This window comes from Colius striatus, chromosome 2 (assembly GCF_028858725.1).
Source record: "Colius striatus isolate bColStr4 chromosome 2, bColStr4.1.hap1, whole genome shotgun sequence".
NCBI lineage: Eukaryota > Metazoa > Chordata > Aves > Coliiformes > Coliidae > Colius > Colius striatus.
Window position 1 is genome coordinate 25,629,547 of NC_084760.1, and position 24,011 is coordinate 25,653,557.

The 24,011-nt window shown below is 39.5% G+C and overlaps 1 protein-coding gene across 9 annotated transcripts in view; it reads right to left on the reverse strand.

Moving 5' to 3' along the window:
* The window catches only part of ARHGEF10 (Rho guanine nucleotide exchange factor 10), a 116,368-nt gene that overhangs the window by 85,303 nt on the left and 7,054 nt on the right, over nucleotides 1-24,011 (reverse strand). For 6 of the 9 annotated variants that reach the window (XM_061989731.1, XM_061989733.1, XM_061989736.1 and 3 more), the window contains exons 2-4: nucleotides 21,950-22,012; nucleotides 17,181-17,256; nucleotides 12,343-12,402 (exon numbers count right to left, since the gene is read on the reverse strand). In XM_061989731.1, coding sequence (XP_061845715.1) covers nucleotides 12,343-12,402; nucleotides 17,181-17,217 — 97 coding nt within the window. In that variant the 5' untranslated portion in view covers nucleotides 17,218-17,256; nucleotides 21,950-22,012. Of the gene's footprint in view, nucleotides 1-12,342; nucleotides 12,403-17,180; nucleotides 17,257-21,361; nucleotides 21,452-21,949; nucleotides 22,013-24,011 lie in introns of all 9 variants that reach the window. The other 3 variants (XM_061989730.1, XM_061989729.1, XM_061989735.1) reach the window with 3 other exon arrangements.

The window sequence follows — 24,011 nt, forward strand, 5'->3', positions numbered from 1 at the left end:
AATCTACTCTGCATCATAAATAAGGCACAGAACCTTATGATTGAGCACTACAGCCTGGAAAGACCTTCTAAATCTCAACACTGACAGGACAGCAGGATAAGACTACAAAACAGATAAGGAAGAACAAAATTCCTTTCTCAGATTACATATCTTTTAGAAGGGGTAGACTGCAGACAAATATTCTCATTTCAGAAAGTTTTAAAATTGTATTTCAGCTTTTTATCACTTTTGCACATGTTTGATAGTGCAAGTTTGAAGACAAACTTTAACACTTCAAAATTCACAGATCCTCTCAGTCTCATACTTAATAAAAAATATCCTCCTTTAAGCTTTTAATCTGAAGAGTGTGCTGTTTCATTTGATGGAAAAACTATTTTAATAACAAAAAACTTAAAAGGAGGGAAGGCTTTTTTCTTCAGCTGAAGAGCTGCTCAGCACTGCAGAGAAATACTATGTCATATGGAAAAAGACATTTCAATTACCTATAGCTTTGAAAATACATATTTTCTAAAGTTGTTTATGTTATGTTAAAACAACACACAAGCATCTCCCAAAGCACCTGTGAAGTGCTACAATAAATTGGGAAGACATACAACACAGTTACACTTGGGCTGAATGACAAGCAGCAATGGGTACAAGCTGGAACATAAGAGGTTCCAAAGAAACACAAGGAAAAACTTCGTCACTGTAAGGGTGATGGAGCACTGGAACATGCTGCCCAGATGGCTTATTGAGCCTGCTTCTCTGCAGACATTCAAAACCCATTTGGATGAGTTCCTGTGTGACCTACTCTAGGAGGTCCTGCCCTGGCAGGAACAGGATGATCTTTTAAGATTCCTTCCAACCCTTAAGATTCTGTGATTCTGTGAATCTGGCCACAAAAACCCAACACAGATCTTCCAAAACTTCAGGGTCATGAAGAAAGACACAGTCAACTGTAAATCACAAGGATCAAACTAAAAAGTGCATTTCCAGGCAACTCTGCTTGCAGAGAAATACTGTGCAGATGAGGGGGAGAATTCTAAAGGCATGCTGCCCCCCTGACCCCAATCACATACAGAACAATTGCTTTTGAGTTTTAATATAATTTTTAAATGTACTACTTTTTTTTTCCAAAGTAATAATTAGACTGCTTAGCATTACACAATCTGCCTAGAATTACCTCAAATAATTCAATTAGTTACTAAAAATTCAATTTGCCCTTTTACCACTACTGACATCCTTAACTTTATGCATGCCAACTAGAGCAATGAGAATACAATAATTGATTAATTTTTTTCATCTTATGCCAATAACATTTTGCAGCACTTGCTTTGCAGATGCTTCAGGGAAATTCTTCCATTTCTAAAACTTTCCTATTTGGAGTTTTAAAGCACGAGAAATAATAAGAGATCTGATACAATAGAAAAATTGCCTTCAAGTTAATTTAAGTGTGAAAGTGCAAATTTAGGATTAGAAAAAATAAATAATCTTATAGTTGTTAGCACAAGATATTAATTTATGACCAGGGTGTTATTTGGTGAAATAAGTTTTTCTCATTCTTAAACTCACTTCAATAACAAGCTAACCTAGGCTGCGTTTACAGAGACCTACTGGGGCATAAGCAATGTAAGCAATTTGTGGTTGCTCTGCCAATTGCAAAGCATTCTTGGCTCTGTCTGCTTTGCCATTTATTTTCCTTAAATTATTATAGTTCAACGTAATACAGTGAAAGTGAAAGAGTTAGAAGAGTGACATTAATTTTAAAGCTGATATCAAGTTAGTGAAGCTTCATGAGTAGTTTTTTTGCAACAGTTTATTTTAGAGATAGAGAAGTAAGGCAAAACAGTTCTGCACCTGCTACCAAATGCACTTTACATACAACGCAAACACACCCCTAAACTCTGTCCTCCCTTGTAGTTGTGTTAATCAGAGATAATCCAGAAGAAATAAACTAAGTTTCTTCTATAGAAAATCATGATAAAGGAAGAAAAAAAAAAAAGCAGAATCCCAAGCAGGAACAGTTCAGCAGACTGGAGCAGTTACAACAAACCTGGAAGTCGTGGACATAAACAGGCATGCTGTCATCAAGAAATCTGAACGTCTTTTGTTGTGCTTTAAGGTCTGAAAACTATCCTTAGAAATAGAAGTAAGGTTTCTGTACAATTATAAATATCATCTTTGCAATCAGTTGTAGCTCTTTTTTTTTAATTAAGGTTCACAAGGAAGTACAGAACAAAAAGAGGAAATGCATCCATTATATTTAAAATACTCCACGAAAGATTTTGCTAAAAGACTGCAGGACACTTTAAATATGCATTTTCTCAGAAGGGAAATATATTTTCACTTTCTCTCTCTAACAGTCACTTTTCTTCAAACATATAAATTGTTTTAAAGGGCAGGGGGGAGAAGAGGCTAGGCAGGCTCTAGAGTGTATTCTCTCTTGTATATTCACTGAATGACAAAATTGTTTTCTAAATGAAAAACTCTTTTGTTTGTGACTTTTACCTTACAGTCATGAATAAAAACATAAGTATACAATGCCTCAGATGGAAAATATGTGATTATTATTTGGTAAAAAAAATATTTACACAACTGAACCTAAAGCAGATTGTCAGGAGCTGCTTGTGCAGTTTAAAAACATTTATCTTTTTTCTCATGTATTTTGGAGTCCAACAACACACTTAGGCATAGGCCCACCTTCCTTTGAACTTAATTCTCCAAATGTTTCAGCTTTCTACAAACTCTTGAGTATCTTGAAATATGTAAAACTTTTCAGTAGAAAATGGTTTTTTTAAATTTACTATCTCAGAATTAAAGTATTTTAAAACTTGATAACTTACAAAGATTACCAATCTGCCGGGCATAGCAATCTGAATGCTTATTATTTAACCTTGATACATTCCAGAGATTTCTCAGATGAGATACATTCTAAAGAGTTAAAATCTGCCCAACTCCTTATGTAACTGTTCAAGGCACTACACAGAATCAAGAAATGCAAGTGTGCAGATAACCAGGAAATAAGTGAATTTTTAAAGTTATTATTACTTTTGTAAAACTAACCTTTTGGGCTCAAACATACCACACTGACTGAACTTAGAATCATAGAATGGCAGGGGTTGGAAGGGACCTTTAGAGATCATCTAGTCCAACCCCCCTGCAGAAGCAGGTTCACCTAGATCAGGTCGCATAGGAACATGTCCAGGCGGGTCTTGAAGACCTCCAAGGAAGGAGACTCCACAACCCCTCTGGGCAGCCTGTGCCACTGCTCCCTCATCCTCACAGTGAAATAGTTTTTTCTTAAATATAAGTGGAACTTCATGATGAATGCGCTCTTGAGCTGTTCACTTTTTATTTCAGATGAAATTTCGCAGAATAGGCTTGGCGTTTGTGAGGAAAGTGAACATTGTAGTGAGAAATATTCATGCCTGCAAGAGTTTCCCAATTTGGCCGACTTGTAAATCCTTGGAAAACAATGGTTGATTCATTTTCAATAGGAACTTGCAAAAAAGTTTTGAGAGATTAGGTCAACTCTGGACAGCCTCTCATTTCTGACAGCTTTTTAGCACTGAGATTGCATTACTACAGCTAGAAAACAACATGATATTTTGGTATCAGGAAACTGAAGTTAAAACATTCTTTTGCTCTGGTGCATATCTTCTGTCCTTCCCCAACAGACACCTCTACTGGCACTTGTGTGCCACTGAGGTGTGGAAAGGAGGAAGGCTGGCTTTTAAGAATCAGTGTTCCTGCAAACATTGCCCTTCGTTGACACTTCCAAGTCACAGTGTGTCATTCACTAGCACACCACTGGCATCCATCAGTCAGCTCCTCATACAGTCATGCAGGTGGAAAGTGTCTATTTTGCTAAAGAAAAGTCTGAAGCAAAACCACATAAGCAAAACCAGATCGGTGAATGCTCCTTCCCATGGGAAGCAGATCAGAGCCAAGGACTTTGATTCCCTTTTCACTTACAGTTGTGTCAAGCTGACGCTGTAGGAAATCAGTTCCTGTGGTACAGGCATAATGCTAATTACATACAGCTCATGCACACATCCAAAGTATGACCACATGTTCTGGTTTAGCAAGGAGCAGCTTTTGGCTTAGTAACAGGGGGAGCGGGTTGCAGTGAAGACCCGGTAAAGAGTTTGCGGACCCTTCCCCGGCTCCTGGGTTCACACCCACCTCCGGCCCGGGTGGGCCAATCTGGCGCCTCTGCGATCACTATTTAGGGGACGGGAATTTGGAATGCGAGTCAGGAGGTGTAAGAGGGATACAAGATGGAGGCGACCACGCGGACCCTTCAGCCAGAGAAGGAGGAAGGAAGGAGGAGCAGTAGACCGGAGACCCTTCTACAAGCCGTGGCGAGAATGCAAGCTGTGCCCCTGAAACCTGTGGAGATCCGTGGCAGGACTGAGAGCCACCAGCAGCTCCATGTGAGTGAGCCCGGACGGGCGAGGGACTGTGTGGGGAGACGGCCATGGCCCAGGCCGTGTTGGAGAGCCTGCACGTCGCAGAGCAGCCCCACACGAGAGGCAGAGAGGAGCTGCAGCCTTTGGAATGGGTGCACGTCGGAGCAGCCCGTGCAGGGCTGCCGTGCGTGTGAGTTACCCCACGGACTTGCAGGGAGGACTGGTGTGGAGTTCACCCGTCCTGAGGAGGGACAGACGGCAGAAGCTATTGGGAGCAGACTGACTGAGACCTCCACTGCCTGCCCCCCCCGAACCGTTCAGGGGGAGGCAAGGTAAAAACCTCGGGATCAGGGCTCTGAGCCCGGGAAGAGGGGAGGTGTGGCAAGAAGGTGTTCTTAAAAAGGCTGGTTGGACTCTTCATTGACGTATTCCTCTGTGTTGTTTCGTTTTGGTTATGTTTTGGGTTTTTGTGGGTATGTTTTAGTTGATGTTGCATTAAATTATTTTCTGGTTTTTTTCTTCCCCAAACCGAGTAGCCTGGTCCGTTTTGTCCTGAACCTTAAGCGGCAATTAAGCCCTCCCTGCCCTTGAGCAATTCTCAGCCTCTTCGGTACTTGAGGCTAATCGTGGTCTTTGTTCCCTGATGGGCCTAAACCAGGACACCACAACATCAGTGTTACAGGTCTCTGAAGAAAACAGTTACAAAAAAAACTCCAACCAAACTAACCAGTACACATTCATGCAAAAAGTGTTTCCAGTGACAGAAACAAAAGCAAAACCACATGAACTAACAGGCTCTCCTTGCAAATAAACAATGAAGAAATAAGCAAAAATGCCTCTTTAGTATTTCATAAATACACACATTACATATAATGTTGTGAAGCACACACAATAGATATTCTTCTTCTGGATAAAAATCCAAATTTATAATTGAAGTGAAAAAAAAAATGGTGAATCTGCCTGCTCCAGTTTCAGAGAAAGACTGCTAACAACAGCATACCTAATGCTAAAGAGGTTTATTTCTTGAAGTAATGCCCAGATCTGTGGATGTTAGGAAATATTTACAACTATCAAAAACATCAACGGTTACAAACTGCTCACAATGCTAAAAATTAAGCTTTAAAATCACTTAAATTTTTTAAATTAAGTAAAAGAATGGAGATTCAAAGAATCAAAAGTCTAAAATAAAAACATTAAACATGAACTAGGCTGTACACAGACTAGCCAGTTTTCCACCCATCCAAGCCATGGGCAGTCAGTATCTCCAGGAGGATGCTGTGGGAGACTGTGTCAAAGGCATTACTGAAGTCCAGGAAGAGCACAACCACAGTCTTTCCCTCATCTACTAAGCAAGTCACCTTGTCATAGAAGGATTTGAGATTGGTCAAACAGGATCTGCCCTTCATAAAGCCACGTTGGCTGGGCTTGAACCCTTGGTTATACTGTATATGCCTCAGGATGGCACTCAGGATAATCTGTTCCATAATATTCCCTGGCACCAAGGTCAGGCTGATATGCCTGTAGTTCCCATGATCCTCCTTCTGACCCTTCTTGTAGGCAAGTGTCACATTTTCCATCCTCCAGTTCACTGGGACCTCCCTGGTATGCCAGGACTGCTGGTCGATGATGGAGAGTGGCTTGGCAAGCACTTCTGCCAGCTCCCTCAGCATGCTTGGGTGGATTCCATCCAGTCCCATTTGATCTGTGTGTGTTGAGATAGAGCAGCAGGTCACACACCATTTCCCTTTGGACTTAGGTATTCGCATCCTATCCCTCAACTCCTGACTCAGGTGAATGCGTGCCCAGAGAAGAGTTGGTTTTACTATTGAAGACTGAGGCAAAGAAGGTATTAAGTTCTTTTGCCTTTTCTTCATCCTTGTTCTCTAAATTTCCCCTTTCATCCACTAAAGGGTGAAGATTTGCTTTAGTCCTTACTTTAACTGCCTTTATACTTGGCACACTGGTGACACTGATCATGCCTGTCACTGCCAGAAACACAGACCGAGCCTGGCCCTGAGCAGGTCTTTTCTGCCTCAGCACCATATTAGTAGATTCTGACACTAAAATTCCACAAAGGAAAGTTGCTGATGTGTAGCAAGTGCTATCCTTAAAAAGAGGATGCTCTAAGTATATACAGCCATTATTTGGAAATCTGCATAAATACCTACACCAAAGAGCATCCATTTCAGCCGAAACATGTCTGCCACGTCTGTTGGTAGAGACAGGTGCTGATGATGGCTGCGTAGCCAAGTTCAGTCACAGTTACTGCGCATATGAACGGCCGAACTTGCCTACAGCATGCTACCAAACGGACACTCTACACGGAGAATGGGGAAAACAGAGACCTCTACCAAAATAGAATTCAAACAGCAGAAGGACTATAAAGTCTTGGGGAAAAATTAAGTATCCAGCTCAGCCAGTGCAGGGATGAAGCACGTTATCTTACCATAGCACACAAGTGTCATGTGAAGCGAAAAGGAAAATTTTCTAGGAAATGTAGTTTTGACCACATAGTTGATAAATTTGTGAGAAAATAACCATTTTAAAGGAAATTTCCACCAACAAAAGTAGTCTGGCTTGTTCTTTATTTCTTCACTTTTTTTTTTCTAGTAGATATCATCTATTAATATCCAGTTTCCAAATAATTACTTTTTACGTTGACGCAATTACTGTTTAATGCTTTGAGGAATATGCCTTTCTCCAATGTAATCTGTTTAATTCTAATTAGCAACATGAAATTGCTACATCATCAGATAATTACCTTAGACCGATAGGACTTTGAGAGTAATTGAAAGTCCCATGAAGCAGAGAGCAAAAGAAAGAGACCCTGGAGGCCTAAAACAGGGAGTATGAGATCCCATTTCTATGGAAAAAAATCAGACAGTTCAGGTACACAAACTGTATATCATACTAAAAGAGATAAAACGCACCCAGAGAAAAAGCTTAAGTATCCTAGATAGTTGAATATCACAGAACCACGGAATGGTAGGGGTTGAAAGGGACCTATAAAGACCATCTTGTCTAAGCCCCTGCTAAAAACAGGTCAACCTAGGTCAGGTTGCATCGGAATGCATCCAGGCAGGTTTTGAAAACCTTCAGAGAAGGAAACTCCACAGCCTCCCTGGGCAGTCTGTTCCAGTGCTCCTTCACCATCACAGTGATCTTTCTACTAGGCTCACATATTTTGGACATGAAGTAGCATGGGATTTTAATTCTTTTTCTGTATCATGTTCCTTCCTCTGCCTTGTCAGTAACTGTACATACTTCGTAGACTGAATCTTCAGATGACTTGGGCAAATAAGCTTAAACCTCGTAAGTCAATGGGTCCTGATGGGATGCATCCTAGAGTGCTGAGGGAGCTGGCTCATGTCATTGCTAAACCTCCCTCCATCATTTTTGAACAATCATGGAGGAGAGGAGAGGTGCCTGAGGACTGGACAAAGGCCAATGTCACTCCAGTCTTCAAAAAGGGCAGGAAGGACGACCCAGGAAACTACAGGCCTATCAGTCTCACCTCCATCCCTGGAAAAGTGATGGAACAACTCATCCTGAATGTTATCACTAAACATATGAAGGATAAAATGGTTATCAGGGGGAGTCAACATGGCTTCACCAAGGGGAAATCCTGTTTGACCAACCTGATAGCCTTCTATGAGTGCATAACCAGGGCAAGCAGCAGATGTCATCTACCTTGACTTCAGCAAGGCTTTTGACACTGTCTCCCATAACATCCTCTTCAGAAAGCTCAGGCAGTGTGGCTTGGATGAGTGGACAGTGAGGTGGGTCGAGAGCTGGTTGAGTGACAGAGCCCAGAGGGTGGTGATCAATGGCACAGAATCGAGTTGGAGGCCTGTGGCCAGTGGAGTTCCTCAGGGATTGGTTCTGGGGCCAGTCTTGTTCAACATCTTCATCAATGACCTGGATGAGGTGACAGAGTGAACCCTCAGCAAGTTGGCTGATGACACCACACTGGGAGAACTGGCTGATTCCCCAGAGGCTGTGCTGCCATTCAGCAGGATCTCGACTGGCTTGAGAGTTGGGCAGAGAGGAACCTCATGAGGTTCAACAAGGACAAGTGCAGAGTCCTGCATCTGGGAAGAAACAACCCCACACACCAGTACAGGCTGGGGGTCGAACTGCTGAAGAGCAGCTCTGCAGAGAGAGACCTGGGAGTCCTGATTGATAATAAGCTAAAGATGAGTCAGCAATGTGCCCTCGTGGCCAAGGCAGCCAGTGGCATCCTGGGATGCATCAAGAAGAGTGTGGCCAGCAGGGCAAGGGAGGTTCTTCTTCCCCTCTACTCTGCCTTGCTGAGGCCTCATCTGGAGTCCTGTGTCCAGTTCTGGGCTCCTCAGCTCAAGAAGGACAGAGAACTTCTGGAGAGAGTCCAGCACAGGGCCACCAAGATGATCAGGGGACTGGAGCATCTTTCATATGAAGAAAGTCTGTGGGAACTGGGGCTGTTTAGTCTAAAGAAGAAGAAACTGAGGGGAGATCTTATTAACATTTACAGATATTTAAATGGTGAGTGTCAGGAGGTTGAGACATCCCTTTTTTCTATAGTAGCTAGCAACAGGACAAGGGGTAACGGAAAAAAGCTGGAAGACAAAAAGTTCCACTTAAACATAAGAAAAAAACTATTTCACTGTGAGGGTGAGGGAGCAGTGGCACAGGCTGCCCAGAGGGGTTATGGAGTCTCCTTCCTTGGAGGTCTCCAAGACACGTTCCCATGTGACCTGATCTAGGTGAACCTGCTTCTGCAGGGGGGTTGGACTAGATGATCTCTAAAGGTCCCTTCCAACCCTACCATTCTATGATTCTATGAAATGGATGCCTAAATTCTAGGTCACTGCTCCAGGCTGACAGAACTTTTATCTAGCAATGTCAAAACTGAAGCACTTGCTGGCATTCTCCAAAAGCAGCACTTTGAACACTTAAAAGCATCTCACATAAACCATCTGGACAGCCTGTTCAGGAATCCATTTGTCTTTCTGGACACACTGCCACAGGTTCCTCATACCCAACAATAACTCCATATAACACTCCCAGAGCACTGTGTACAAGCTGTTCACACACTTAAAAATAACTTAAGATTAAACTATTATTTGTCTTCTCCTCAGTGCATTCTAAACAAGGGAACAATCTAGATATCAACTTTTACAGCAAGTTTTACTACAGAAAAATGTAAAGACTAGAACAGAATGTTGATATCCTGTAAATCCAGGATGATATTGGAAATAGCTTGTATTTCAGCTGGTTTCTCACCTACTCATTTCTGTTACTATGGCTTTGCTCAGTCTAAATAGCACTATACAGATTGAATGATTTGTAACCAAATTTAAAAACTGCAAAGCATGACAAATCCATTATCCCAGCAATTAATGGGGAGGAAGCTTTATAGCAGCCCCTGTATTAGCATTTGTTTTAAAACTATTAAAACAATTGTTTTAATACCTCTTGCTCTCCTTTGCCCTAACATACTAAGGCCCTGTAATAGGACATCAAAAGAAGTGTATCTGTGGAATCCAATCAAACTTAATGAAAACAGTAATTCTTACACCAAGATTTGCTGAGCTCCCAAAATCCTGGTTTACAATATTCCTTTATTGTAAATTCTGTAGAATTTCTACCACCATAGTGGAGGTCCCTTCCAACCCTTAAGATTCTGTGATTCTGTGACATTGGCTTGAGCTAAGCAGTGACAATCTTTCTTTGGGCCCTTTCAGTCTATCAAGCTCAGAGTCCTCCTCATTGCCTCCTTTCACTAACCATGGAGGCGAAAAGAAGCACTGTCCTGGTCTCGACAGTGGCTGAAGATAACTACCATGGCCAAACTTCAGGATTCACAGCTTCAGTCAGTCCACATGGAAATCAGAAAGGATTTTCTCCCAATATGAAGAGTCTTCTTAAGAATATGGGATACAATGAGATGTATTCCTCCAACAAACCTTCTTAGACAAACTAAACGATCTTCTGTTTTCATTAAAATGAAACTATGAATGGATCCCATTTCCTAGAACTATTATTTCAATGAGGAAGAAAAAAGAAAAACTATATAGGGGATTGGAGGGTTTTCCCCCCCAAAAAAACAGGTTTATCATGCATGTTTTCCTCAGACTGTGAGACAGTTTCAGTTCCTCTCTGCAGTAAAAGTAAGCAATGCCTAATAAATGTTTCATTCAATAACTCAGGCGTTCTATTTAACTTAGCACAATGCAAACAAGTTTTTATCTTGTGCATGAGCACAGGTAAAAAGAATTACAACAATGTGTAAAAAAAGTTAATCTCTCTGTAAACTCTACAGTAGAATCATTACAGAGGCTTTAGGCATGATTAGTGAATATTTACTGAGATCACTGAAATAGAATTAAGAAGACCCAAACCCAAAAAGTCTCTCAGTTATTTGGTAGCAATTTATCCTGGCCAGTTAATGCTAGATACAAATCCTAAACAGGCAAAAGAAGAAAAAAAAAAATTACACACCTCTCCTTATATATTGACTCCCTGTTTGAAATTAAAATTTCTGAAGTTAGCTTACACAAATATTCATTGCAAGAATACAAAAAAAATCAGTATGAATTCCTTTCCAATTTGTTTGTCTTTTAAGCAAACAATATGGGTTATGCTCAGACCAAAGACAAAGTTTTACTGCAATCCCCTGGAAGCCCTTTATCTCATCGTCAATTGCTCTTTTCGATCCACATGTCTGGGCCTTGTCCCTGCACACAGATATTAAGTCAAGTCCAGCAGTAAAGTCACCCTACAGAGCAGTTGAGTGAATAGGAAAAAAAAAAATTCAAACAGCTAAGTAGTTATTCCTAAAGAAAACACCAAATGCTATCAAAAGGATGAAGTCAACCTCTCAGAAATCTATGACAGTAAATCATATTTGATCATTCAACACATTATAAACATCTAGCAAAGATATGACTGTTACTTCAAAACAAAATAAGATATAATTACATCTATGTAAACTGCTTCCTTTGTACATGCTAAAAACAGAAATAACTTTTCAATTAATGTTTTCTTTCTATTTTTCTTTTCCCCTCCCAAACTCTCAAATTCACTTGTCTAGAAGAAAAACATCCACATAATTGAGTGACATGTGACATCATAGTTGCATTTTTGCAATGGAAATTTTCTTGTTACGCTTTGTCACACAGTTTGCTTGAATTGTGACACAAAATAATTGATCCTTACCTTAAACAATGCATTTTCCTTTATTTACTGAAAGAAATGAGATCTTTAGAAATAAATAAATTGTTCTGTTACAGATGGGATGCCAGACACCAGCAAGTCACTGCCAGTTTCAATAACAAGGGACCATTCATAATTACAATTTATATTCTGTTCTCATTCTTCTGAAATCTTGGCTCCCCTTTTACCATCATTTGTAACTGTCTGTATGTTGAAAATAGATATCTAACAAACAATGCCGTTTAGCCCAAGACCAGCTCCCTTTATAGCTTCAGTTTAATTTAAGCAGTGTTATTTCAATCCCCTAATCATAGTAAGCAACATCTTTTTATTTTATTTTAATCTGAAATACAAGCTTAGGGCCCCCCAGTGTTCTTCACTTCCATAAACTAAACTGCAAAACATACAAGTGCTTTTCTTGCCAATATAATAAAAGCCTCAATTTAACTGCCTCTTGTTTCAGTCACAAAATTAGCTTTTTAAAACAGTTTAGACCTAAATAAACTATCAAACCATTCACTAAATAGCACAAAAGGTAACTAAATCATCTGAAAGAAATATATATAAAACACAGAACAAAAAGCAGTTCCCCTAGCAGAAGAACACAATCATCTTCTACAACAATCAAGGCAGCTGTCCAGTAGCTCCCTACTATGGTTAACCAAAATTTTTTCTAAGTTTCTTTTAGTTAGAATATGTAAAGTTATCCTAACAGGAACTTTTATGACAGTAGCTGTTTCTACTGCACACTTACCCGCAGATTCAAGCCAGACTTCCTTCCCAGGGGCAGAGGAACTACAACTTCCGGCGCTGGCTGGCAAAACAACAAAAAATAACCAAGGAAAGACACAATCACAGAACCTGATCACATACAGGGTATCGAGATTTAAGTCCTTGGCCTCTCTGATTTATGTCTCTCTGGATCAGGAACAAAGAGCTATCCCCACTCACAGCCCTAGAGAGCTGATCATTTGTATCAAAAGGTGTATAAAATGTTTTTACAATTGGTATCTATGAGATATCCTCAGGCTGTTTTCAGTTTTAAAAAATACTAAATTTAATTCAATTGAAGAACATTTTAGATCCCAAACTTCGGCAGAACAAGGTTTATCATCTAGCTTTACCCATGGTACTTGAGACAGGTGTAGGTGAGCTCTTCACTCTACCTGGTCTTTAAGGGCACCTCACACTTCCCAGATGAAAAGTGACAAGCGGTTCTCTCTCAGGTAAAGAGGGTATTTGGCAGTAAACACAAAGACTATGCCAGGAAATTTATTCTTACTATGTCTCTGCACAAACACTGAAATTTCATTATGTCACTTAAAATGTTAATACAAATAATACATTCATTTTCTATATATTTGAAACAAAATCTCTCATCTGTTCACAATTCAATATATTGCGATGCAGCCATACTCCTCATCATTATACATTAACCTATCTTGATAGACTCAATTAATTGTAAAACTGAGCATAAAGCTTATTTTCCATCTTACAACAACTGTTGTAAAAGGCAATTCTGTATAGGACAACTGGATTGAATTGTTGGCAAGTATATTTGGTATGAAGAAAAACACTCAACATTTTCTAATAGTTTTCACAGAGAAATCATAAGATGTCAGAAATAGTGAGAGAGAGAAAATGTGAAACCAGAAGCCTATTTGATACAGAAAGCACACCCTCTACCACCTTCCCTTGGGCAAGAAGCTGTTTGTCAGGTGTTCATCCTCATCAGCAAACAAGGCCAGTTTTCCTTTTGAATCAGACCCTAATAAACACCTCAAGTCCTCACTTAAAGAAAATTACTTCCACTTTGCAGCATCACAAGTTGTTTCTGAAGTAATGAAAACCAGACAGAAACCATATCTCCTATTAAAGAAGTAATAGACCAAGCACAGACCATCACAAGTAAACATCATCCTAGAATCAAATATTCAATCTCTAGTCCTAGCTGGTCAGCGTGAAGAGGACTCCTCCACAAGAGAAGCAAGATGTGATTCCAGATTCTTGCTATTGCCAGCTTTTTAATTCCTCCCTGCAAAATCTGCAGACTGCAGCATATCCTTTTCTTGTCTGAATAGCTTTGGTTAAGGATGCTCCACTACTGTACCAAATTAAAAAATTAATTATAAATTTCAGCTATGATAAAATTTGCCATTTTCATTTAGCTGTTAAAAAGAATTAGTGTTGTTGAATAACAATCATCCTCTGTTTTATATCACAAAATAGCCATGGAAAAAATGTATGTGCTTAAATACTAGCACTTTGTACATAAATTCATATGCACAGACACTAAAGAAGAGAACACAAGCTAGTACCATCATGTCAAGTGTCAGCTTTTAAAGTGTTTTTTTGGATTATGCTCTTAGCCAAAGAAGCCTTTGCATCTATCCCTCTCCAACTACTCCCCAGCTGTTAACACATACATTCATTCAAAATATACAGACAAAAATATGAGGGAAATTTTAATCATGGCTAGAATAATCCCTTATTTTAAAGCAGTCTGGAGGAAGGAGCATAAGGGCATTATTTTTTCTTAAGTTATTCAGTACTAGAATTTGCTTTGGAATAGGGGAAATCAACTAGCACAGACTTGCCACTTCCTAATTAATAATGCATGAATGGAATACTCAAATAGCTATAAACAGATATGTTGCATAAGCCCATTAAATAAAGGTGAAATGTTATCTTCTTTTATCACAAGTAGTTTTTCCTTACCAAGAAGTGGCAGAATCTATTCTACTATTGACCTTAACTGCACCTTAACTTAAACAAGGGATAGATTAAGACAGTTAACTGCTAATGAAAAGACATTAATGTTGCATTAATTCAATCTCATAGCTTTTCTATACATTCTCACAACACCCTCATGATGGATGAGGATGTTTAGCATTATTTTCCCCTTTTGTATACATTAGGATTGATACAAATAGATTTGTGGAATTTACCTGCCAAAACAATAGAAAACCTACTTGACAAGAATGAGAATGAGATTCATAATGCAAAGTATACACCAGTAAATGGAAAGGAACCCGTGCAACTTTCCACACTACAGCTATATTTGTTAGGATAATAAATAGAAAATATGTAACTCCCATGATGTCAGAAATACTTTTAAAAAAAGCAAGTGATTTCATCTGTGCCTGAGTTCTGGATTTTAGAATCTTTATGCAAAATCTAAAAAGACTTTTTTAATGATGTTATCAAAAGGTACTACACCCAGTGGGAGTCTCATCTTCACTATGAGCCACAGTAACTCACAGTAACCCCCGTGCCCACTGAGTGAAGGCACAAGTAGGTGCTGCCCAGCCCTTCTGAGCAGACACTATGGGTGCCTCACATATATACATGCCAAATACCACGTCAACCATTACAAAAAAATCCCATGTTTCCTTCCATTAATTGTTATGTATATTTGCAGTTGTACTTGGCCTCAAAATCCTCATTTATTTCCAATAAGCCCTTTTATGGGTGGAAAATATCTAGAATGTGAACTAAAGTGCATTTTAGTGTAAATATTAAAATTTATCTTCACTGATATTCCCTTTACTAATATACATTTTTAAGAGTCTTAGCAATGGTAAAGTAAAAAAATACGCAAGCTCCAATAGTTTCAGACAAAGTTTTTTGAGATGACAAGGAAAGCATCCATTGACATATGATTGTGTAGAGTAGAATCTCAATTTATGTTAAATAAATCTAACCCCAGCTTTTTAAGGAGTGACATATCTGAAAATAAAGACCTGATACACAGTTCTACATGTCACACAGTTTTGCTGAGAAAGAACCTGAATTCTGAAATTGTACTGAACTACATCACTCTGAATTTCTGTCCACAGAATTGTTCTGCTGCACAAAGTGGAACTGTTGCTGCAATTATCGGCTGTCTTTGAAAAACTGCAGTCCCTGCTCAAGTGGAGATATTGATTCCTTGGGGATGACTCTTTCTCCATAGTACTACATGGCTTGTGAGATGGATTATCCAATAGAGACAGTTTCACAGTAACTGTCACTAAACAAAACAGAGTTAAATTCGAGGTCCTGACCACATGGATTAGGACAAGGACAGGAAAAGCATTTTTGCTCACAGTAATCTCAGTTATATTTCAGACTGTCAATAACATTGGCCAGAAATCTAACTCATCAAAAGCTGATTTCACAACTTTTTGCTTCCTTCACATTCCTAGTTTTTTAGAGGTTTAGTACTAGATACTGTCTTTCTGTGCTAGTGTCTAAAGCTAGAGAGAAATCAGTTTTGATCTAGGATGACAATTCCCAAATTCCTAAAGAATGATGGCTGAACAAAACTATGATAAATCCCCTTTCATACAAGTATAAGTTCTGTGTGAACAGTAAGTAAAATGTCCTGCAAGCAATAATGTATGTAATTTTAAATACATAGTAACATATGCATATGTCAATAATAGAATGTAAGCCCATAAGTAATAATTTCCTAAAGGGATACATCAAAAACTTATGGGAAAAGCACTATCTATACAAACTCTGCTAGGAGCTTTACCAAAAGCTGTTCTAGGTTGTACTACAGATCTCCATAACCCATATCTCCATAAATTTGTCCTTTGCGATGATCAGAACAAGTCTACAATACTTCTCCGAAGTATCCTAGCATCCAACTACCAATAGCCAAATCCTTTCAAGACTTAAAATACATAATAGCAAGCACTACACAAAGGACTGTTAACAGGTAATCAAACAGAAAAAAAAAACACAACCAAACCAACCATATGCAATATTCTCTTTTATAAACGTTTATAAATGCAGGAGACAACAACATGGTGTCTTTGTGGGTCCTACCCTTGTACCCTCTGAAACCTGGGGTACACCAGTGGCGATATGGCTATCAGTGTAAGGCAAAAAAGGTGCACTGAGTGTTAACTTTACAGAACCAGCTCTGAAGTCAAGTATACATAATACTCCTCCTTAAACCTCTGTGCTCTGACCACACAGAGGGTTCAGCTTGTATGCTTCCCTTCTGCTTCCCATGGGAATGTATGCTGGCTAGAGAACTGCAACATCAGAAGAAGGTCCTGCAGCTACAGCAGTCAGCAGACATTGCCCACTTTAGGTACACTTGGTGGAAGCAGCACATACCCAAACAGAAAACAACTCTCCCCTCTCTGTTCTCTCAAGTCAGACTCCAAATCTGTCTAGGCACTTGAGACATTGGTCCAAGTGATCCACTGATCCACACTGCCAGTGCCACAGGCTTCACTTATTTTTTCTCTACAAGGTATCACATGCATGAACACTAGAAGCTGCCAAAGCTCACAATAGTGTAATGATACAGTCCACACAATGTTGCCTTAGAAACCATGTATTTGCAGACTTGGACTGCAAGGACCAGTCGCTCTCCGAGGTTTCTTCCTGTTGTGCTCTCTCAACACTAACAAGTAAGGTCCAAGAACAAGACAGAGGAGCAGCCAGGAGCTCACATTTCAGCAGAATATCACTGGGACCAAGTCTTAAGGCGATACGGGGGAAAAGTGTGTTGGGGAAAGTAAAAACATTTTTTGAAATATAATCAAATTCTTACAATAAAATTGGCTTTAAACCTCAAGCTATTTCAATTACCTTCTGGTGGTGGGGGAGGGAACTCCTCTGTGTCCATCCTAGTGCATCCACTGTGCCTTCAGCAGCCTGGAAAACCCTGCAGAAAGTGAAGGGAACATGTTTTTTAGAGCATAGTTTTCAAATATTGGGACAGTCCTTTACAATTTGGCCATGCACATACCCTATTAGCCAATACCATTATGGAAGAGAGGTAATGTGTCTGTCTTCTCGCTTCAAAATACATTTACTCCAAATTTTTGTGTACACAGCCTTTAATACTAGAGCCAATTCTTTCAATGATCTCAACAAGCCAGCTGAAGAAAGATGATGCTTTCAAACTATTTGGTACTCTGCAGCTCCCACTGTGACAATCACGAGCAGATTACTAAAACATGTTCTTTCAATGCCTGTTTGGAGTATATCTTTTGTTTCAAAATCTTCATGAAGGGGAGAAGGATAAACATTCTAGGGAACTCATCAGTTTTGATTATACTTTTACCCATTTGGCAATCAGAAATCACAAGTTTTAGATACACACTTTATACATAGTTTTTTCTTCTCTTTTTGGCAATCTCAAAAACTCAGTTTGAGCCCCTTTACTTCCACCTCTCCTGAGTAAAGTGAAGTACCAGTAAGCAGTTCCCAAAGTACTTTCTCTTTCCTCTTGTTTTCTCAAATGCTGTCAATCTCACGTTTTAAGGAAAAGAATAAACCTACAAAGCATTTCCCTACTTTGGTCCTGAAAACACTCTCGGAGAGAGTAAAGCCCCAGGAGCCACAAGACAAATTTTTCTTCCCCAAAACAGTACTTAATTGTCATATTCCAGTATTATCTGGAAGGAAAAAAATAGGCCTGTTGTGCTGAGCAATGTACACACTCTGCCCCAAACCCATTTTCACTGTAACTCCAGAGATAGTACGTCAAAAAAAGACAGACTTCAGAATAAGGCTGATAAGGAAAAGTAGGTTTCCAAAAGTCTCTCAGGACAGTGGAAGAGACATTACTGAATTTTCTGTCCTACTCAAGTAGCCCATAGATATCAATCTTGTCAGAAGATATGAAAGCAGTAAGCCAAAAGAGATGGTGAAATTCAAGGTACGGTGGAGAAATAAAAACCTAAATGAATTAGGATACAGAGGTCAAATCAATTGCACTTACAGAAGAGGTAGCAGTGAATGGAAGGAAATGCCTCAAAAAAAGATCCAACCCTAGGAGGTACCAAGCAATTTACCTCCCAGACATCAAGTATGCAAGGGCAAATCATCAGGAGAGGTAAGCCAGGAAGGATAACAACTCTGGTAGCACAAGACGCTCATATGATGAATTCATAACAACTTGCATTTTCTAAGGAAAGTAAATTCCCTTTTAGAACATCTTAAGCTTTGGTAAGTCTTAATCAGATCCAAAACAAAACAAAGTAGGTTCAGAGCCAAGGCTCAGAAAGAATACATCCACGTATACAACATCAGTCTATAACACAGAAAATGTTTCATTCTGTGCTTTCACTATAGTGTCCTTTCCAAAGTCTCTCTCTACAATTTGTATCTGCAGAGCTCAAAGGCGTGTTCCTGCTTACAAATGCCTGGAATGCATCTTGCACACCAAAATTGTCAGCCAAAACGAGGCAAAATTACAGTTTGAAGAAAAAGCTGTTTTTCTTTATTTTTTTTAAAGTTGAATCATCACTGGAACACAGTTTTTCAAGTATGAAACATGCAACAACAGGCAAATCCCTGAAAGTCAGTCTCAGCACCTCTTCCGAATATATCTATAAGAGAGTAACTAAAAGGCCTTCAGAATGTTTATTTTAAACTATGATGCAAGTTTTTAAACACCTGTGGAAGTGAACTTCAACAATAATTTTTAAATCGGTTTCTTCCTCACAAGCAAGTACTAACAACACACAGAGCTGAGCTATGAAAGTTTACAGCTTGTTTTCCATTTTCATCTAGCTCACAGTGATATGCTTCAAATTACACAAGAATTGTGTCGAGGAAGGACACAGAGCCAGTGTTAAGTGTCTTGGCCACTGACCTGCTTGCTCCCATCTGAACAGTGCAGTTATTCACAAGGAGGAGGATACACTTTCTCACTTAAGAATGCCTTAGGGGTTGATTTACACATTGCATTAATTCATCTTGAAGTTCCACAGATTTTTCTCTGCTTTTTATATGCTGAAAAAAACGTTGCAGCAGTAAAGAGAGCTTGTGTATTGTACATTCCAGTAATACTCTCCATAAAAATAACTGGCATTTTATGTAGCAAAATGATGTTCACAAATGATGTCTCATAGCAACATATTTCAAACAGAAGTTTTTGGCTCTTCTATTGAGCAGCAGTGGAACTAACTAAAGTCAAAGATGTTCAAATAGAGATTAAACCAGATTATTTGATTTGACCAGCAGTATACGGCACAGGTTGGGTTTGTAGCTCAAGTGGTTTCCCCACTGATTCTGCTTCTAACAGAATTACACACCACACAGCTACACAGGTGTATTCAAAGAGTAATCATGGAAATCACAGCTTAAATTAAGCTAAAAGGGACCTCTGAATGTTCTCTCACTCTCAGGATATATGTCTTCAAAGTTCAATCAAGTTGCTCAGGGCCTTTTTCAAGCCAAGGTCTGAAAGTCCCCAGAGGTGATAACTTCAACACCATCTCCCAGGGCAGATGGCCCCTTGTGCTTAATCACCCACTCTGGGAAGAGTTTATCCCTTATCTGGAATTCCTCTTGCAGCAGCAGCAGCTGGCAGCCATTGTCATCAATCTCATCCTCCCACAGGACACCTCTAAAAGCAGTCTGGATCTGTCCTATTTCCAACCTCACCTTAGGGAGTAGAGGACTGCAATTCAATCCCTCTCAGTCCTTTCTTCTCAAAATGACACAAAACCAGCTCCCTCCACCTCTTCTGACCTGTTCCCACCCCCAACCACAGCAGTGGCCTTTACTGGACTTGCTCCAGTTTGCTAGTCCCTTATTTGTACTGGGGCCCCACACTAAGTGCTTCATTCCAGATGCAACATCATGACCAATGAGTAGATGGTATTTAGTTTAACATAAAATTCATTTAAAAATTCAACACCTATATGTTTTTAAGACACAGAATACTAAAATTGCATTCCAAAGGTATTTTAAAACTGTAAATAGAAAAAATAGCCTATTAAACATGAAACAAGCTATTATATTTATGTCTGTTGAATTCTAAAATTACAAATCTGAACAACTGGTCTAACCTACTAGACATGACATATAAGTTGTAAAAATATGGGGCTTTTCTTCCACATAACCCTAATTTCTTAAAAGTAGTATAATCTTTATTACATGACAAACTTATCCCTTGCAGGCTTCATAGCAATCACAGAAACATAGAGATATAAATATCCTGAAGTTAGCTAGCCCAAAGTTTAAGATTTCCCATAGGCTTCTAGACACCCAGTTCACCTGGCTCTGTGCTCATCAACTTTGCCTTAGATGTGGGTAGAGGCACCAGTGGCTGTTGTGGAGCACAGTGCTGGTCTACAGGTTGCCTCCATTCCATCTCTTCCTCCACATTTTCCCTGTGTATCCAAAACATACAATGAATGCAGGGAGAGGCCAAAGAGCTCCCAGACACTTTTATGACAGGCAGGTGACCCACTCTGGCCAAAAGACTGGCCCTCACACTTTTTGCTTCCTGATGTTTCTACCTGATCCTTTCCTGACAAACTGTTGGGAGGGAAAGATAACTCTTCCTCATACTTACAGACTGGAAGAGGAAAGGCAGCTTTCCAACTCTGTAAGTTCCCAGTTTAACTGTCCGCTTACAACAGGTTAGTCATTGAACCAATCTATCTGGACAGACCACAAACATTCCAAGTCTAAGAGATTACTGTTGTTTAACAAAATTGTACCAGTGTAGCTTACTTTTATTCCAGCCATTTAGCTAATAACTTCATAGATTTGTCTTCAAAAATCAGCAATAACCATGTTAAATGCATGCATTTTGAAGGCAAAAAAAAAAATCTTAATACTCTGCAATGTAAAAATCGATATTTAAGGAAAAAAACTCCAACAACATTAAGATGAGAATTTCCTTGTTGATGTTTCTTATGAAAATCTCAAATGGCACTCACATTAGAAATCAGAATTGGTCAAGTGTGAAATGATCCCAAAGAACAGCCCCCAACACTTCCTTCAAATTTTCTACCAAGAATGCTCACCTTTGACCATGAAAGTTGGTATGGAAGGAACTGGAAGTCTGCAATGTCCCACATCAGACCTTCTAATTTCAGAGTGCTAACACTGGTGGCCTGGAATTCATGAGACTGAAATTCAGATTCCATGGCAAATGGCTTTTTTAGCAAAGAAAACAAAGGCACCATTATGCTTGTCCAAAGACTAAAGAAGAAAGCAAGTGTTCCTCTCTGTGACTCAGTTTCCCCTCTAATTACCTCTGCTAACTCCTTCTGCATCCAGGACTAGGTTTCTCAGTTACAGCTGAGCATTAAATTTTGTTCAATAGCTTCCTCTAATTGTGGGACAAACAACAGACCACCAATTCTCAGCTGCAGGAATACAAATCCTGATCAACGTCTGCATTTCCACTTCATCGCACAAATTTTCCAAAAGTCATTACTTCTACAATAGTCAGTAGGCAACAGAAACAGGACTGATGTAAACTCTGTCAAAACTACAAGGCAGTGTGGTTTTCAGACCTGGTGGCACAGGACCTAAACCTGAGCTCCCAAGGGGCAGATGCAGCCAAATTTTCCAGCTCATCCACCCTAAGAACTGTAAAGTTGACATACCTTCGCTTTAAGAAGGAGTCTGCACTGTAACTGCAGCAACATCAGGACTCTTCATTCTTAGCACTGCAGAAAAAAATGAGCCAGTGAGCATTTTTTAATTGAAAACAGAAAAGTTGAAACAAGGAGACTGATTTCCAAGGAACTGTGACTCATGGAGAAAGCTTAGTGTGGGCAAGCTGCAAAGTAACTTCTCTGAGAAAGACTGAAAATTAAATTTAAAAAAAAAAAGACAAAAAGAAACACAAAACACAAATATAAAGCCCACAAATGTCTAAAATCCTCTCGTGTACACATCACTTACTGAGTATTGCTGTGCCATACTGAGTACTGAGTATTGCTGTGTACTTTCACTGGAAAGTAAAATCTCGCTGCAATTTTAAATATAGACTCTTTTGGGGGTGCAGATAAGCAAAGAGGAGAAAGAATGCAGAAAAAAGAAGGTTAATTTCCTTTTTTTTTTTTCCTATACCTCAAGATGGCTCTGTTACACTGAAAAAAAATAAAAGCACAATTTGTTCTCTATACAGGACTATTCCTAAGCAGTACAGACTGTAGAATTTTTTTTTTTCATTTAAGAGATATTTTTATACTACAGTGGGTGTGAATGAAGCAGACATTTATATTATGACAGCTTAGCATCACATACTGTATGCCATGAAAGGCTGTATCAAGACCAGATTGGTATTTTTTGTAATGTATATTTGGTCTTATTGATAGCCAATAGCTCTGCACAACAACAATTTTATTCTTAAATTTATCAAAGAAAATTACCTAAATCGTAAGCAATAGAATAATAAGGAACTGCATAGATTCAAGAAAAAAATAATGAAGCTCAGTTTCTGGCTCAGTCAGTCAAGGGGAATTCTATTACTAGCTGCAATGCAAACAAGGTCAGATTGGCAGAGATGTACATTTTTCAGACTGCAAGCAGAATCCACTTCCCCAAAGCTACTTCACTTCTTTTTCTGACACTCTTTCTTCCACCAAGCAGCATCCTGCTCAAAGCTATAGAGCAGTGTGGCAGCAAGCCCTGAACAAGAAGCAGAGATACCCTAAGAACACAGCTGAAGATTGGTTTTCTGATCCTTCTTTTCAAAGAATATTATTTAAAACATTTCTTCACCTAGAGCAGATTCCTGCCCAATACACCATCTGAAGGAGGGTAAAAGAGGAAGAAAGCAAACATCTGCAGATTTGTCTGAGGGCTCCTACCCAAAAAGCAAGCAGAAAGCACTAGGGATTTTTGGCCTCTCAAAGCCAGGTCATCAATCAGGCGAGACCAGGCTAGTTTATCTATCAAAACCCTGAAAATCTCCAAAGACAGAGAACACACAACCTTGCCAGGCAACCTGCTCTCCTGCTTGGTTGTCCTCCTAGAGAAAAAACATTGGCCTTAAATCTAGTTAGAAGTGCTCTTACTTCAGATTGACCATTGCCTCCTATCCTGTCACCTTCTTAGCAATCTCCCAGGAGCTAGGCCAGGCTGCCATTGGGCCTCCATGAAGCATCTCTTCCACAGGCTGAACAAACCCAGCACCCTCAGCCTCTCCTCCAGGAGAGTGTTACAACTCCTTGACATCATGGTGGCCTTACACCAAACCTGCTCAGGTTACTAGCCTCCAGGTAAGTTATGACCAAGTAACCACCTCTAAACCCAAATATTCCACCCATTTTTAACCGATCTAATAGTACATCCATACAGATCATAATGGCATTCTGCAAAAGACCTTGTTGAATCCAACACGAACATAAGATTTTATTAAGTGTAGTTGTACAATTTACAGATGGGAAAACCGAGACCTACAAACACTTAAGGAATGAGACGGAGTAATGGGTAAAAAGTTACTGAAACCAGGGAAGAGAAGAGGTTCCCTAATTTGCCTACAGGGTACCTGACTTTTGGTGAACAAGCATTTGCTCCTGCCCTTTGTACTGGCAACTCCTTGAATACCCAAAGGAAGAAGAGGGACATCGCCCTGGGTATTTGAAGCTATCCTGGAGGTCAGGTGTACCATAACAAACTGCAAGCATCTGAAGAATTAGAAGTGAATGCTGGTATCAC